This window comes from Podarcis bocagei, assembly GCF_964188305.1.
Source record: "Podarcis bocagei genome assembly, chromosome: 6".
In the NCBI taxonomy this organism is placed as follows: domain Eukaryota; kingdom Metazoa; phylum Chordata; class Lepidosauria; order Squamata; family Lacertidae; genus Podarcis; species Podarcis bocagei.
In genome coordinates this window covers 34579488-34597382 of record NC_138130.1, presented here as the reverse complement: position 1 = coordinate 34597382, position 17895 = coordinate 34579488, and the positions used below count along the sequence as shown (strand labels likewise).

The window sequence follows — 17895 nt, the reverse complement described above, 5'->3', positions numbered from 1 at the left end:
TTATTTAGCAAGGCCATTTCATCATGCTTTAAATAGTTTAACTGAATAACTTTCCTAGAAAAAAAACCAGCATTAGAATAAGGAACATGGCAAGAGTTTTAAAATATTTATTGTCCTCTTCCCCCATCCCAAAAATGTATATTTGGATTTGGTGTAAACCATGCCATTTCAAAGTGAAGTTTTTAAAAAAGAGAAGGAAAAATAAGATGCTTGAAAAAGTTCATAAATAAAGGCATTGCTGGGTTTGAACAGTAACTCTTTTAAGCCTGCTAGATTCCTAACATTTGATGGGTGCATATATGGCAATTTAAGAAATTTAGGGTTGTTATTATTAATAGTTATTTCAGGCATTGCAATAGAATGACATATATAAAACAGTTGTGCATGTAAAAACAATTTCCCAGTGCTTTTTTCCTTTAAAAAATGTTTAGGGGTACTCTCATTTTGACTCAAGAAAATCACCATTTTATAGTTCAAATCGGGGAAAATAAATACAGTAAATGGACAAAAGTACAAAGATTCACAAAATGTTTAGGGGTATGCATACCACTATGTCCTTCCAGAAATAAAGCACTACAGTATATATATCAGATTGAAACAACAGTTCATATATAAAATCTATCCAGATCCAGGGCAGGGACCATCTAGAAAAATATTTTAAAAGGCTTGTGGAAAGAGAAATGTATTTAGCAGGCACCAAAAAGCCAATAGAGGATGCCCTTCTCTGATATGCAAAGGATAAGGACCACCACAGGAAAGGCTCGATTTTAACATTGTGCGGAATAGACCTCCTGATAGGATGCTACCTGCAAGAGGTCCTTGTGCAGAATGCAGTGATTGGTTGGGTATGTAGGAGATGATTGGAGCATGTGTGGCTCACCTGGGGCCCTCCAGGTGTTGTAGGACTATCAGTCCTAGCCAGTATTGCCAGTGATCAGGAATGATGTGTATTGTAGTCCAGCAGTATCCAAGGGATCACAGTTTAGCCACCTCTAGATCAGAGATTTCATTAATTCCTATGCATACATTTTGAGCAGATCTCCTGCTGGGGAAAAACAGGTTGCATTACAAAGAAATCCAGTGCAACAGTTGCACTAGCAGAAGCTTGTTGTGCAGCAGATGATTCTTGCTCAATCTGTTGCTCAATAATCTCCAAGGGAATTTGTGTTTCCCCCTACACAACAGCTGATTGTTCTTGTGCAACATTCTTTGGTAATGTACTTTTGCTTTCCTTTGTGCAACCATGTTCCACCAGCACAAGTATATTGCTAAGTGGCTTTAACTTAGTACAGTCGTACCTTGTTTGTCGAGCGGAATCCGTTCTGGAAGTCCGTTCAGCTTCTGAAAACGTACGACAACCAAGGCGCGGCTTCCAATTAGCTGCAGGAGTTTCCTGCACTTAATTGGAAGCCGTGTTGGATGTTCGGCTTCCAAAGAATGTTTGCAAACACTCACTTCCGGGTTTGTGGTGTTTGGGAGCCAAAACATTCGAGTCACAAGGCGTTCAAGATCCAAGGTATGACTGTACTACATTGCAAACAACTCACAGGGCATTTAACTTAATATACATGTGCACATTAGACTACTTATGTATTTCAGGATTCTACAGACTTGCCATGATGCTGCCTCCAAGTTTGTTCATCTTCTCAAGAGCCCTGGATGTAACTATTTGGTACAAGAAGACTTCATTCCATTTTTACAAGTAAATTGCACTTTTCTTGCTTGCTATTTTTATGTCATGAACCCTTTAAAAGACTTTAGTTTACTTTCCATTCTTTTTTAAAGAAATAAACACGACTAGCCCTTATTTGCCATCTCAATGACACACAAGCTGAAAGATCAAAAAGCTCAAGCCATTCCTAGGCAGCCTGATTACTAGAACATGGTGAAAATGAATCAGTGCTAATTTTCTAACCCAAACTTGATATGAAGGCCATTCTGCCTCCATAGCCCTCTGAAGCCTTGCTATTCCTCTTCTAGCTTGCATTCAGATTACATATGTGCATTTGCCCAGCTCCCTACTCTGAATCCATGCTTGTCTTCCCTCCTCCTCCAAACTGTTTTCCTCCATTACTGCTTTCTCTCTGGAGAAAAACCCTTTTCCCAAATAACTGGAATTTTGCATATTATTTCTAAAATTAGAATTCTGTTTTTTCTTCCTAAAAATGAACCTACTTTTCAAATAAGTTAAGACATTGTGCTTAAGTACCAACAACATGCTTCTAACCTTTGTGCTTCTTTCTTAGGATGTGGTCAATAGTCATCCCAGTCTAGTCTTCCTAAAAGAAGCATCAGAATTTCATTCTCGGTATATTACAACAGTAAGTGACTTGTATATAAAGCTTGTTTTTTCTTGGGGCCAATCTAGAACGATTTGAGCATATAACACCAATCCTGGCACAACTGCACTGGCTGCCAATTAGTTTCTGGGCTCAATTCAAAGGGCTTGTGTTGACCTATAAAGCCTTACATGGCTCAGGACCTCAATACCTTAAGGGCTGCCTCTCCCCATACAAACCAACCCAGATCCTGAGGCTCTTTTCTATGCCCACCTCCCTCCCAGAGAGGTTTGAGGGGTGGTAACAAAAGAATGGGCCATTTCTGTGGTGGCTCCTTGATTGTGGAGTGGCTCACCTTTCACCATCATTACATGTCTTTAGATGCCAGGCAAAAATATTCCTCTTTACCCAGGCCTATGGCTATTAAATAATTGAAATAAGGGAAAGTGTGGGGGAGCAGACTGTTGTTAGAATATGATCATTCTGCCAGCACAAGCATTTCTTCTCGCCAGTCAAAACGATATTCATTCCCCTGCTGTTCTGTGAGTTCTCCTGATCCCTCAGAGCCGACGAGGTGTAGGGGTGTGTGTGTGTGTGTAGCAGGGTAAAGCTCCATTAAATTAGTGAAACTATTTGAATTGAGTAACATGAGTTTGCCACCATCACATATAATACTATTATTGCTACCACTTCCATTTATATGCCACACTTTATCAAAAGATCTCAGGGCATTAGAAACACATTACAAAACATCAATGATCAAAACGTAATAAAAATATAGTAATAAGCATACTGACAGACAGCCTAATAGTAAAATAATAATTAGTGCAACATTGAATTCCATCAAATATCCCACTGAAAGTTTTCTCAGCATTGTTTAGGTAAGTACAAGCCTTTTAAAGCTTATAGAATGTAGAAAGCAGGGATTTGGAGAAGGATAAAGCACAGTGGCTATAGATTAAGCCCGAAAGATCTGTCAAGATTTCAAGCCAGATAAATTGAAGGAGTGTTTATATCATACTCTAGTACTCAGACTATTTGAATGAATGCAGTTGGTGCATCAGTCATGCTTTATTTTTATGTTTCAGGTAATACAAAGGATATTTTATACAGTAAACAGATCCTGGTCAGGAAGGATTACTTGTAACGAACTCAGAAAAAGCAGTTTTTTACAGGTATGATCTGTGTAGTTTTGTGAATAACAACATAAGCCTTTATATGTTAACTGTTCAAATAGAGGGCACTGAAATCAATGAGCGCCAGATGGTTTAGAGCAGTGTTTCCCAAAGTGGGCAATACTGCTTCCTTGGAGGGTGCTGGAACTATCCAGGGGGGCACTAGCAGCCTCGGGTGCAATTGTGGGGAGGGGGGCAATGGAAGCATAAAGAACATTTTGAAAAAACGTTCATACATGTTTCATCTGTTGTGTAATAACGCTAACTGCCAGGTTGGGCTCTGTTGCAGAACGTTGGTTTGTTGAAAGCCTGCTGCAGGAGGTTGTGCCATATTTATTTAAGTAAGATCATATTTTTCATCACAGAACTGTTAAGCACAGTTTAGGCAGTAGTTTAAATCATGATTTACACCCTTGCAGATGAACTTCAGGTTTGCATGCTTCCTCGATGCACATGGGAGGAGACAAGTAAAAGTTGTTTTCAGTTTTGACTAAACCTCAGTTCCCTGTTAGATTTAGAACTTTGAGAAGTTGTTGGTATAGAACTCAGTGGGGCCTTTAAGATATTGAATTCTTCCTACAAACTGCTAATACGGAACTTCCTATCTTTTATCAATAGAATGTGGCATTATTGGAAGAGGAAGTAGATATTAACCAGCTGACAGAATACTTTTCATATGAGCACTTCTATGTAATCTACTGCAAATTTTGGGAGCTGGATACAGACCATGACCTTTATATTGATCCGAAGGATTTAGCTCGGCATAGTGACCATGGTATGACAAATGGAACAATTCAGTTCATTTTGGATAGTGCATGAGAGTACATTTATGAGTCTGCAAAGCTGGAAGATATCCTATGCTCTTCTATGACAACACAGAAGTTGCCAGCCAGGTGAGCCACAGCCACTACACTAGCTTCCCTGCAGATAGGTGGCTGTTGCTTATTTGGAGGGGAGAGGCCGATGCAGTGCAAACACACCAGCAGAGCCCTTCTGTTGTTTCTGACAGTGCATTTGCATGATGCTGACTTCCCCACTGTGTCTCCTTTTTGGTAAGCAACAGCGACCCACTTGCTGTGAAGCCAGCATAGTGACTCTGCCCCCACCTTACAAACTGCTTCTGTGAAAGTATCCATATTTGTAGCAAACCAATCCTTAATCTTTGATCATAGTTCATTCCATTAAATTTTCAAATACATAAAATAATAGTCTGTAGACCTGGATGTTACATGTGTAAAAACTCTGTGTATTTTAGCATATCTGAGGAACATTCCTGTAGACTGGGAGCCAGCTTCTCCTGCACACACAGTACTCAGAATCAATGTGTGCTTTCTTATGCCACTTCTGTGTGATGCTTGCTATATGACTCTTCTTAGTATTTACCGTATCTATAGTGTTAATAATTTCCTTTTCGGTGCTGTATCAGAGATTTTGCTGAAGTCCACACGGAATGAGAAGTATTTGAAAGATGAACTAAACTGTAGGGTTTCATCTGCTTTAAACCTTTTCTACTGAGGAACTAGTTATAAAAAGGCAGTCTGCGGTAGTAAAATACAACTATATTGTAGTAGCTTGGCTGGTACCAGTGCAGAACATTTGTGTTAGTTTAATGATGGTGCAATCTTCTGAGGATGCGTGCATGAATGTCCTGAGGACAATTACCAATACACAGTCAAGAGCTATGATCAAAGAGGTTTGGGGCTATATACCTTTTACAGTCATATGTCATTTTATCTGTACTGCTAAGCCTCCAGATTGGCTAACAGAACTAACATTTCCGTTGTGCGATTATCCCTTCTAGACTCACAATGAACTTGAAATTAAAATTTAACTGGATTTATGTTTCTTCGTGGGGTCACGAAGAGTCGGACACGACTAAATGACTAAACAACAACAATGTTTCTTTTATAAGAAGTTTTAATCAGACACACCTAAGAAGGGGCTAGAATTTTGAACAGAACCATGTCTGTTCAGTGGGCCAGTTCATATGCTTAGCATTCTTTACCTGGCATGAGAATCCCTTTACATCACGAGCAGTGTTCTTGCCATGCATATACCAGTATATGTAGTATGTGATACACATGTAGACCTGAGGGATGCAGTTTCCTCTCCCCCAAGAGAGACACACATGCCCATGGGCAAACTGGGCATACTGACATCACACCTCCTTTACCCAAAGAGGATCTCTGCTGGGTGGGTATTGATTGTTAGGCCAGAGTCCTTAGATGTTGATTCCTTGGTGAACTAAGGCTTCATTTGCTGGAGTGGGGAGGAAATTGTTCAGTGAAGCCAGAGTATGAATGTGTTCCAGAAGAAATGTAAGATGTTTTTCAAAAATTCAGGTTGGCAATTGTCCAGGTAGAAGCAGGCACATGTGTTCAGTTGCAGGCATTTACCGTATTTTTCGCCCCATAAGACGCACTTTTTCCCCTCCAAAAATGAAGGGGAAATCGGGGTGCGTCTTATGGGGCGAATGCCTGCAAGCCTCGCGCGCCCGGCAGGAGGTCCGACCGGGTGCGCGAGGCTTGGGGCGGCAGCCTGTCGCCCGAAGCACGGGGAGCCCTCTGGAGGGCTCCCCCTGCTTCGGGCGAGTGTCTGCAAGCCTCGCGCACCCGGCAGGAGGTCCCACCGGGTGCGCGAGGCTTGGGGCGGCAGCGGACTGCTTGCGCGCACCTAGAAGCTTGGGGCGGGCTGAGCTCAGCTGGCCCCAAGCTTCTAGGTGCGCGCAAGCAGTCCGCTGCCGCCCCAAGCCTCGCGCACCCGGCGGGACCTCCTGCCGGGTGCGGGAGGCTTGGGGCGGCAGCGGACTGCTTGCCGGCATGCAGAAGCTTGGGGCGTGCTGAGCTCAGCACGCCCCAAGCTTCTAGGTGCGCGCAAGCAGTCCGCTGCCGCCCCAAGCCTCGCGCACCCGGCGGGACCTCCTGCCGGGTGCGGGAGGCTTGGGGCGGCAGCGGACTGCTTGCCGGCATGCAGAAGCTTGGGGCGTGCTGAGCTCAGCACGCCCCAAGCTTCTAGGTGCGCGCAAGCAGTCCGCTGCCGCCCCAAGCCTCGCGCACCCAGCGGGACCTCCTGCCGGGTGCGGGAGGCTTGGGGCGGCAGCGGACTGCTTGCCGGCATGCAGAAGCTTGGGGCGTGCTGAGCTCAGCCCGCCCCAAGCTTCTCGGTGCGCGCAAGCAGTCCGCTGCCGCCCCAAGCCTTGCGCACCCGGCGGGACCTCCTGCCGGGTGCGGGAGGCTTGGGGCGGCAGCGGACTGCTTGCCGGCATGCAGAAGCTTGGGGCGTGCTGAGCTCAGCACGCCCCAAGCTTCTAGGTGCGCGCAAGCAGTCCGCTGCCGCCCCAAGCCTTGCGCACCCAGCGGGACCTCCTGCCGGGTGCGGGAGGCTTGGGGCGGCAGCGGACTGCTTGCCGGCACGCAGAAGCTTGGGGCGCGCTGACCTCAGCTTGCCCCAAGCTTCTGGATTAGCGCAGCGCACCTGGGGGGGAAATAATTTTTTTTTCCTTTATTTCCCCCCCTAAAATCTAGGTGCGTCTTATGGGCCGGTGCGTCTTATGGGGCGAAAAATACGGTAAATAACATTTGTAAATATAAGACACCCAGGCCCTCTATTTTAACTAATTTTAATATTGGCTTTTTATAATGTCGTATCCTGTCCTGCAACCTTATAGTGAAGAACACGTAAGAAATCTAATGAATAATAAATAAGGCAAGGAATGAAGTATTTCTAATAAAGTGTTTATGCACAAGCTCTGAAACATTTAAAATGTATGATTTAACTTTAACATATTGACTGTAACCATTTTGCTCTTTCACAGCTATATCTAATCGGATGATAGAGAGGATTTTCTCAGGAGCTGTAACAAGGTGTCTCTTTTTTATTTATTAAATTTAAATTTAACCATCATGCTTCAAGATTAATTGGCAAAGTACATGGACAGCTGAATTCGGATAAATATGAAACATATTTCCAAGATTCAATATTTCCCTTAATATTGATTATTCTAAATGCTTCATTTTTAAAAAGATTGACAAACTGTAGGCTAATTTATAAATTCTTTTCCATATATTAAAAGTACAATTTGACTATAAAGAAAACAATCAACAACTGCATTTTTATGACTGACACCGACAGTTATGTTTTAGAGTACTAATACACATATGAAAACGGTTTTTAATACCTTCTCTTCTCCCTTTGCTTTAATCACCTGAATCTCAAAGAGGCAAGAAAGCACAGAAAGAAGGAAAAATAAGTTATGCAGATTTTGTATGGTTTTTAATATCGGAAGAGGATAAAAAGACTGCAACCAGGTAAGAATAAATAGCTGTTAGGAGTATAATTGCAGGCCTTTTATACAAGATCATGGGGTCAGGTGACTTGTGCTGCTACCAAAGTTTGATGATTAAATTTCATTTTCTAGATCTTTCTTACGTTCAGTACTAATGAATTAAGAGGTTTGTGTGTTAAGGAGAGACTGGGTGCCAGCTGTCAGGGGTGCAATTATTTCATACTACATTGAGCCAGAGGGTTAGGGTAAGAAATGTTGTTGGCATTTGTCTGTCTCAAGAAACAATGGAGTGTGCCTCAGGGGGTGAAGTCAAACCATTGCATTAGCAGCACCAAAGTGACTTCCCTAGGGCGCAAGCCTCAGCAGTGCGTTTGGCAGCAGCTTGGCTGCAGGAGTTGCCAGAAAGAGGCACACAAGGTGCCATCCAACTGTCTTAGAAACTCCAATCCGGATTTGTGTAGGGTTTATTCCTTAGCCATTTCTTCTTCCGAAGATATCCCACAAGGCAGCAGAGGTTTAAGACCAGTTTTTTCCTTCTCCCAGATGTTCTACCTTCCCAGCTTGACGAGCCCCATCTGCCCCTCACTTCCCTCTGCAGCATATGCAGAAATACCTTCTTGACCATTCAAACCACGGTTTTTCTCATCCACTCAATTCCCTTCGTATGCAGGGGAAGTCCCTAACTCACCAGACCCACTGGCTACCTTCACCTGGTTTAGCCAGCAACAGAGAATGTGATTTCTGACTATGTCCCCCTCCAGTATGCCCCACAAATCTGTTCTGGAAGAGTGTTTCAGGGGCTGGAGTTGCAGGAGCAGAGAGAGAATCAGAGAGGGTATTTTGTTAGCAGATACCTCTATACTTGAGCAACTTCACTGAGACGAACCCACGGGATTCCACCCAATGTGTCCCAAATTCTTGGCCCATGACAGTACAACAAAGCAACAAAATGAATGGCATGTGTAATACTCCAAGCAATATTCATATACAGTACAAGCAATTGCTGCTGAATACTTTTGGTGTTGTTGGCAGTTTAAAAGTTCAGCATGTGTTCTCAGCATTTCACAAATTCTCAGCCATTTGCAAAAGGTCCTTTGTGTTTTGTATGTTATAACAAAGGATATAAAAATAAATTTGAAATTGGGTGCTAAATTGTTTAATTATTCTTTGCAGCATTGAATACTGGTTTCGCTGCATGGACCTTGATGGGGATGGTGTATTGTCAATGTATGAACTGCAGTACTTTTATGAAGAGCAGTGTCAAAAACTGGACAATATGGCCATTGAACCACTGCCATTTGAAGATTGCCTTTGCCAGATGCTTGATCTTGTGAAACCAGAGTGTGAAGGTGATAGGTTCTTTTCCATTTTAACAGCCTCTCTGAAGCATTTTTTTTTTGCTAACAAGATAAAATCATGTATGAAGTCTCTTTGGCTAAATGTTCTGGTTTAGTTATCACATTTAGCAGGCAGAATTCATCTGATAAATTGCATTATGACAGGATTTCAGTCGTAATTTCCAACCTGAAAATTGGCAAGATTATCAGGTTATCAGACTGAGTCAAAAGCTTGCTAAAATAAGAATTGTCACCCCCACCCCAGAATTCATAATGAGTCTTCATCCTCTTGGGAAGAAGCTCCAAAGGGACTGTTTTGATTTTAATAGTAATAGGAAACATTATTTTTGAGAAGAACTTATTCCACAGATCTTAATTGGGGGATCTCTCATATATTATCCACAGGGGTTATCAGTCCTAGTTCATCAGTAAAAGCAACATTTATAAGCCTTTTCAGTTTTCCAAATAACTCTATCACAGCCTGTAACTTATCAAACGTTTAAAACCTTGTTTCTGATCCTGTTTCCAGGGAAAATAACTCTTCATGACTTAAAGAAGTGCAAGATGGCAAATGTGTTTTTTGACACCTTTTTCAACATTGAGAAATATTTAGACCATGAGCAGAAGGATCAGTTTTCTATGTTGAGGGTAAGAACAATTAGTGTCGCAAGTTGATGTTCATAAGCTTAACAGTCTCCTTGATGATAATTTCATTTAATATTCTTCAGTATTATAAGCATCATTGATCATACCCCTAGGGCACTGAAAACGAAAACCAAGAACTGTCTGATTGGGAAAAATATGCTGCTGAAGAGTATGATGTCCTAGTAGCAGAGGAAGCAGCTAGTGACCAGTGGAATGATTGGTGAGTACAGTTTTTAAGGCCTGATGTTTTTGTTTTAGAGATGCTGTAAGCCACCCAGAGTGGTTGGGGAAACCCAGCCAGATGGACGGGGTATAAATAATACAAGTATTATTATTATTATTATTATTAACTACAGTTACGGAATCTCTTAATATTAGCAAAAGAGATTGGTTTTATTACCACAGCTCAGGCTTAGATAGACCAAAGTGACTAATTCAGGGAAAGATAATTATTTAATGAAGAATTTGCTTCCTGCAACAAAACACAAACCTGTTCTGGGTACCAACCATGGCTTTTCTAGGGGAAGTCCACATGCAGCCTAGCCCAAGCTTATTTCCAAAGCCACATGAGAGAGCAAGTATTTCAAAGCCATGCCTAAGAATATTGGCTGTGTTCACATAGAATGCTAAACCATGGTTTAGCTGGGGGGGGGCCCCTCTGCGTATGTTGTTAAAATCCATCTCCCATCATTCCTTTCTCTTGGACATGCTGGCGTGGCCTGATGAGAAGTTGATGCAAACACCTGGAGCACCACGGGTTCCCCATTTCTGATTTAGCGATATGTGGATGAGTGTTCACATCACACAGCAAAGGGCTGGGCTTATATGCTGCTCTCTCCTCCCATGGATGGAGCCAAGAGCAGTTCTCCTGAGTTTTGTTTTGCTTTCAGAGAAACTCAGTTTAGTGTTGCCTATGAACTGGGGATTATGGTTGACAAGGAACAATCCAGCTTCAAGCTATGACTTACAAAGCTGACTTGTTTAACTGAGGGTTGCTTATTTTTAAACTATGTTCCCCTGTGTGCATAATGCTAACTGAGGATCTCTGAAAGTGAAAATCAAGTTTATAGAAATCTTCCTCTTGGCAGCATGAAAGGAGAGGAGGGGAGCATATGAGATTGATGCTTTGTTTGGGCTCATGGAGGCTTATCCAACACTAAGCCAGAGTTTGTGTGCAAACAGGGCTACACTGGTTATATGTAAAACATTAATTGCCGTATATACTTGAGTATAAGCCAACCCGAATATAAGCCGAGGCACCTAATTTTACCACAAAAAACCTGGGAAAACTTATTGACTCGAGTATAAGCCTATGGTGGGAAATGCCAACAGTGGCAAAGGCGGAGGAAGGAGCAGCAGCCTGAAAGGGCTTTCGGGCTGCTCGTTCCTTCTCCTCCGCCGACAACAGCCTCTGCCGCTCGCAAGGGCAGGCACAGGAGCTGCGCTTGGCAGAACAGCGGCAGCAAACAGTAAGTGGGCTTTTTCAGCATAAAAAATGTGCTGAAAAAGTTGGCTTATACACAAGTATATATGGTGAGTAACAACACTGATGAGCAGTTACCGTAACTAACCTAAAATGCATTGAGTATGGTACATAGCTATCACCAAAAATGGATCAGCTGGGAGCATAATGCAATAAAGTATAAGGTATGTCCATAAATATGTACTTTCTTCGTTAATTCCTATGTTGCTTTCCTAGTTATGAAGCGGAATTGAACCCTGGAGATCATCAGAAGACCAACGTGCTGAAATATCAGATGGAAAAAAGGCCCTTCTTTGATATGCCTTCCCATTTGGCAGACGTTGACTTAGATGAGTATGACTATGAAGATGATTTTGAATGAATTGTTTGTATAAAAATAAGGACCGTCTGCAGCAGGTCTGCTAAATCTATGTAGGGCTTAGTTTCCAGAAAAAGTAAACTTAGTTCTTTGTGCTGCAAAGTTAATATTTTAATCATTTTGGATGATAGCTATTGTTAGTCACACTCAAAGTAAACATTGTAGACCCATTGAAATGAATGGTCATTATACATGAAGGTCAAAGGGCTTACTCTGAGTATGACTAACATTTAATATCACCCTTAGATACCTTGAAAAAAAGAAAGTTGCTTTTTATGGAATTACTTTTTTGTATTTATTCATTAGATTGTTGCCTGTAAAATAGAGTTAATTTATTTATAGATAGGTTATATTACCTTTATGGAATTACAACGTACCTTCCTCCCTCCTCTAAAAAAAAAAGAGTAGAATTCTTCCTAGTTTTCATTTATAGCGATAATGGTCTCCCAGCAGAAATCTAATAACTTTGCCAGAGTTCAAAGAGAAAAAATGTCACAGCTGTGTGTGAAGGTCAAAGCATCACTGGACATGCTGGTGCACGCAGCAAAATGTGGTCTTGCCCTGAAAACTAACACACACACATACACACACTGTGCTCCTTTTAGTCCTTCAACTTAAACCCCACCGCCACCCATTGCAAGAATGGTTTTTATCGCTCACACTTGACTGCAGTGGATGTTGTATTCTGTGTCAAAGGAACCAATTTTTAAACCTTATGTAAGTTTTACTTGATCTGTGATGTGCACTAACCTTGTTATGGGCATTTAGTGTGTTTCCTCAATGGTTAGCTAATGACACATTCCATGAGTAATCATACCAATGGTGTCAGAGCAGCTGAACAGTTTGATGCTTCCCTTGAGAAGTGATGGCTTTTCTGGACAAGCTAGAAGTTGCTACGCCAGTTTTTTAAAAGCATAAGGTTTGTAGTGCCTTAATTATCTCAACGTTCACACAAGGAACTAAATACTGTGTTCCAGGAAGATTCTTGCTGTTTTTCATGTAAAACAAAAACAGGTGTAAGCTATCTTGTTTGCAGTGCAGATCTGTTTAAAGCATTTAAATATGTTATTTTCAAATAAAGTTTTTTTCATATATGTAAATTCATTGATTTCCCTCAACATCTGTGTAGACTCTTTTAATACTACTGCAGCTTGTAACAGATGTCTGTTTGCACACAATAAGCCGGGGAACCTGTGGGCAGGAGGCTTTCCTTTTTCACTTGCCCACAGTAAGAAAAGAATGTCTCACTTAGGCAGATTGAAACAATCACTCATTTTATTTTGCAAACATGATAATATAAAAGTATGAAACCAAACAGCTGTTTTACAAGCTCAGTGACAATGAATAGAGCACATTTTCACCCTAGTACCAATATTAGACTGCCATGGTATACAAGAAAGCATATGAAATACAAATCAGAAATCGTGTTTTTAAGGATTCCCCCTCCCCACCCACATACATAAATAGTTTCTCTTTCTCTATTCCCCAGAAACCCACTACCCTGCTTCTGTGTTAAAAAGTAAACAGTCTTGTCTCAAAAGTGGTCTGCCATGGGCCCAACATAAAATACTGCTCTGCTACTATATGGTAGGTTTTCCCATTGTTGCCCTGACTACAAATACATCTGCCGTCACATTTTGGACAGAGAAACTTCAGCAAAACGAAGATGAAAATCAAGTGTTTGCAGAAAAAAAGTGTAGTCACAACAGCATATCAAACCATGTAGTAACACTGGCTGAAGAAATTATTGTAATTTTGGCCATTACCTTTCTCATGATTCAGTTATATTATAACCATACCATGTCATGCTTTCAGCTAACCAGGTGTGGCCCCCATTGCAATGCCTGTACTTTTCTTCATTCACGTGAAAAAGCAGAGTGTCTTTGCTTCTTACGTCTCCTAAATAATACACAAATAAAGGTTATTACACAGAGCTCTGTACAGACCCTGTGGCCAATTTGAATTGCAGTTATATTGCTATTTGAATCATGTTTTCTAATTAAAAATGCATTTTCAATCACCAGTTCCTCATCGGAGCAGAAATGAAGAATGGATAACAGTGGTGCTGGGCAGATTGGGTTTTTAATTTAGGAGTTACCAGTTATGTGTGTGTCTTTAACAGGCATTAACAGTAGGCAGATATTACCGCAACAGATTAAAAAGTGTATAGTACTGAGTGTTTTCCCAAGATTTGAGACGCTAAGTGAAAAGGCTAGCCTTTGCGAGCAATAGCCTTATTCTTCCCCACTCCACCAGTGTGTACTACCAACAAGATATCTGAAACCTTAATATATAGCCATCCTTACCTGGTCAGCACCAACAACATCAATATCAATATCAGCCTCTTCAGCCAGAACCTCTACTGTATTTTCTACCTTGACACCATCTGGAATACTGAAACAAGAAGCCAGATAGATTAGCTGCTGTCCTGGGAAACTAGTTTTTGTAATCTAGAGGCCAAAAATACTTCTTTTCTAATAGGAATCATGGAGAAACTCATTTTTGAAATTAAGAACTGGTGGCTAACAATACACTTCGGGAAGGGCCCTGCCATTTCCAGTTAAAGAACAGCGTACCAGAGCTCTGCCCAAGACTCTTGACAGCTGCTGCCAATTGGAGTAGACAATACTGGGCTAAACAGACCCTACAAAACAGCTTCATATATGCTTCAGTAAAGGTTGAGTTGAAATGATTCAGTTCTTAAGTGCTGCAGAAACTACAACCAAGTGAGAGATTCCAAGTTACAAAGATAACCCCAAGCCTATTCCTTACCTATATTTTCTCTTCAGTCTTTCAGGACCTGATGGATATTCTTGGTGACAACTGTCATGAGATTTTAGCCTCTTCCTGCTATTCTGCGCCAAGGAAGGGAGGTCAGATGGGCAATGGGCATGTGAAGGTGTGTTTGCCATCTCAGTATGACTGGTTTTGGTGCAGGATCCTGGAAACAAATTATATCCATCATCCATCTACATGTCAGTCAGTGCAAACAACTGGACACGCCAGAATGCCTTAACACCGACAAGCATATTCCTAGAACCACTACCCAGGAAGTCTGTGCACAGGGGAGCTGCCAGTTTCTCCTTTCTGACTGTTGTTCCTTGCACCACATCAAAGGCCACAACGAAACTTCAGGAGAGGGTTTATGTGGGGAGCCATGGTAGGGGAGAAAGAATATAAGAGTTCAAAGCTGAATGGGTTGCTTCCAGGGGCCAGGATATAAAATGTTTTCTCAGTGGATACAAAAGCTTTTGTATTTCCAATCTTCATGAAAGAATGTCTGCGCTTATGTAACCAAAACAGAGGCAGCAGCAGCTTTGAGGAAACCCTGAGTTTTGCAAAAGTATATTTTAAAAAATGCAGCAAACAAAACCAAGGAAGCATGCCCAGTGGGTACAAAATGCTGGCTTACTCAGGGGCAACAAAGAACGGAGTTGCTGGGAAACGTCTAAGGATAGTTCTCTACCCTTTTTATATCTTATCTCACTGTCTGGATTGATACTGATCAGCCTTGTCAGCAACAGAGCTTTCCCTTCCCTGCATGCTACAAAAAGTGGCTTGAGGGGGCAGTTTCAGAGAACCCCTGGAAAAGCAAAGGGGTGAAGGGAGTATTGTTCCATCTGGCAAGCTAGGATAATGGAGAAACTGAAAGGGCTAAATAAATGATTTTGTGATTACTGAATATACATGGTTAAATTGCATTATATAGATTGATTGATTGATTGATTGATTGATTGCTTTGTTCCATACAACTGCTACAAGACACCAGATGAGAGAATTACGGTATATTGTTTACCTACAGATACATATTGTACATATACCTACAGATATACATATTACCTACATATACATATTATTATTATAACTTTTAAAAATAAAATAGTCACATTATACCTTCAGAGAGGTTTTTTTTACATGGTGTCCTATCGGATGGCCATTCACTTATGCTGCTGATGATAGAACTCTCATCTTCATCACTGGCCAGCAAAGAGGTTCTGTACCACTCCAGCGAGTACACAAATTCTTCTTTACAAAGTGCTGGTTCAGAGGTATATCTCAACAAGTAACAATATCTGGATGTGAACATGAGGGAGAAATACAAACGACCGAAAGATCAGGAGCTCTTCTCTGACAAGGAGATGGTTCTCTATAGTAATTAACAAAGCTTTCCTCTATTTCTCAACCAAGGCAGCCCATCGATCAGCTAAGACAAGACAACACTAATTCGGAAGCAATTCCGCACAGAAAGGACATTTAAAGTACGGCATGTTTAAAGTGGACTTCAAAGGTGCTTGCTTAGTGTAGCAGGAGTATACTATTGCAGCAGTTTCCTAATTGCTTTTCATATTCCAGTGGCTCTCCTGTAGACAAGGGATAGATAACAACACTGCTTGCTCATAACACGCACCACCAGTGTGTATGCATGTATGCAGCTTCACATAACTCTTCCTACTCCTGCATCACTCTTAGGAGTGGTTTGGCCAGCAAGGGTTAGCCTATAAGCACACAGAATTAAGTTGTATGTCAAGTATCTTGTGGCCCTTTATAGATCGTTGGACACACAACTATCAACCCCAGCAAGCATAGCAAACGTTCCTAGAATGATGAGAGCTGTAGACCAGGGTAGGCAACCTAAGGCCCATGGGCCACAAGCAGCCCACAAGCCGCCCCTGAACTGAGCCGCCCGCTCGGTGAGTCCCTGTGCGCTGCACTAAACCAGTGCAGCACGGGGACTCGCTTCCGCAGTGCCAGAAATTGTGTCTGCGCAGACAAAGACGGCAGAAATCGCGGGCACTCGCATGCGCCTGCAATCTGGGGGCGCCATGGCAGTGAACCGGCCCAGGCAAGGTAAACCTTGCCGACCCCTGCTGTAGACTAACAATATCCAGAGAGCCACAGCTTGTCCATTTCTGTGCTGTGTGAGCTATACTAGCAGCAAAAATAAGCCTGAGTCCAAACAGCTCAGCCCACCTTTTCAAATTGGCAGCAGAAGACCAAGGAGGAGGGCATTAACAGAAATCCATAGCAGAATTGTATACAGAGATGTTGCCATTTACCGCATTTTTCACCTCATAGGATGCACCGCCCTATAGGACGCACCTAGTTTTTTGGGGGGGAAATAAAGGGGAAAAAAATATTTCCCCCCCAGGCACGGGGCTGGCGCAGGGGCTTCCCCCTGACCCCAGCCCCCAGAACAGCCTGCTATCCGCAAGCCTAGGGAGCCGCGCCGGTCTCCCCAGGCTTGTGGACAGCTGTGCGAAGCCCGAGGCTTCGGAATGCAGGCAGCTCTGCGCAACCCTCCGGAGCCCGATGCAGCTTGGCACCGGGCTCCGGAAGGTTGCGCAGGGCTGCGCAGACCCCGAGAGGGCAGGCAGCTCTGCGCGACCTTCCGGAGGCCGGCGCGGCTGTATTTGCCCCATAGGACGCATACACATTTCCCCTTCATTTTTGGAGGGGGAAAAGTGCGTCCTATAGGGCGAAAAATACGGTATTCGCTCTGAGCACAAATGCACAAGTAGTTTGTAAGCAGGAGCCATGCTAACACCTATACGTAACGCCTCCTATACGTAAGAGTTTATTTAAGTTCAATACCACAGAGACTCCTGTGCTGTCCAGAAGCATTTGAACACCAAAGGTAAAACTTACACAAGTCTTTTGTCAGGCTTTAGAAGCTTATTGGAGAATTCACTGAGGATGAGCAGGAAGTTCAGATTGGGAGGCAGGCTCTTCCCTTCCAGGGCACCAATTCCTTGAAAGGCAAACTCAATACCGTCCCTTTAAGCAACAGTAAGAAAGAGAAGAAAACAAGAGAGAGAGAGAGGTTTATAACGTGGATGCCACACAATGGAAGACCAAGGGACAACATGGATTTGGCACCTACTTGTGTATCATGGCTACTGACTCTCGACTTTTCACCTGGTCCCAGCCAAATGTCAAAGCAAAGCGCCGTGCGAGCTCTTTAATGTTGTTGAAGGAGGAATCTATGCTGTTAATGCTATTGCTGTTGTCCTGGCTTCTGGCATGCTTCTGAAACAGCTGTGAACCACAGGAATTGATATAAAATTTTCCAGGCAATTAAAGGGGGGAAAGCCCCAAGAACACATACCTGCCATACATCTGACAAATTCCTTGCTCAGGATGCAGTTAAGCACCACTAATCTGATTATATATTTTTAGAATCCCACCAAGCTGAGCAAGAATCCAAAGGCTACAGGTGGGAATCCGGGCGGGTGGTGGGCAGATCAGAATTCATAGGGGACACAATTAAGACACCTAAACTCTGCCACTTCTCCAGTACAAAATGGTGTGAGAGCATGAGAACAAACAAATAAA

The 17895-nt window shown here is 42.5% G+C and overlaps 2 protein-coding genes and 1 long non-coding RNA gene across 8 annotated transcripts in view; 1 reads left to right on the top strand and 2 right to left on the bottom strand.

Moving 5' to 3' along the window:
* Positions 1–12662, top strand: part of PPP2R3B (protein phosphatase 2 regulatory subunit B''beta) — a 37650-nt gene extending 24988 nt beyond the window's left edge. For all 3 annotated transcript variants that reach the window (XM_081197078.1, XM_081197079.1, XM_081197080.1), the window contains 10 exons: positions 1600–1702; positions 2247–2321; positions 3368–3454; positions 4073–4229; positions 7269–7317; positions 7672–7761; positions 8913–9088; positions 9606–9724; positions 9835–9941; positions 11421–12662. In XM_081197078.1, coding sequence (XP_081053204.1) covers positions 1600–1702; positions 2247–2321; positions 3368–3454; positions 4073–4229; positions 7269–7317; positions 7672–7761; positions 8913–9088; positions 9606–9724; positions 9835–9941; positions 11421–11565 — 1108 coding nt within the window. In that variant the 3' untranslated portion in view covers positions 11566–12662. The remainder of the gene's footprint in view (positions 1–1599; positions 1703–2246; positions 2322–3367; positions 3455–4072; positions 4230–7268; positions 7318–7671; positions 7762–8912; positions 9089–9605; positions 9725–9834; positions 9942–11420) is intronic.
* Positions 93–2282, bottom strand: LOC308588648. Its single transcript, XR_014008860.1, has 2 exons — positions 2228–2282; positions 93–1045 (listed from the first exon to the last, which is right to left on the bottom strand). It is a non-coding gene; the product is annotated as an uncharacterized lncRNA (long non-coding RNA).
* A 157-nt stretch (positions 12663–12819) lies between the features above and the next one.
* Positions 12820–17895, bottom strand: part of LOC308588573 (cohesin subunit SA-2-like) — a 54277-nt gene continuing 49201 nt past the window's right edge. For 3 of the 4 annotated variants that reach the window (XM_081196995.1, XM_081196996.1, XM_081196997.1), the window contains 6 exons: positions 17444–17598; positions 17209–17337; positions 15457–15635; positions 14335–14503; positions 13869–13956; positions 12820–13461 (listed from right to left, as the gene is read on the bottom strand). In XM_081196995.1, coding sequence (XP_081053121.1) covers positions 13453–13461; positions 13869–13956; positions 14335–14503; positions 15457–15635; positions 17209–17337; positions 17444–17598 — 729 coding nt within the window. In that variant the 3' untranslated portion in view covers positions 12820–13452. Of the gene's footprint in view, positions 13462–13486; positions 13957–14334; positions 14504–15456; positions 15636–17208; positions 17338–17443; positions 17599–17895 lie in introns of those variants that run through there. The other variant, XM_081196994.1, reaches the window with a different exon arrangement.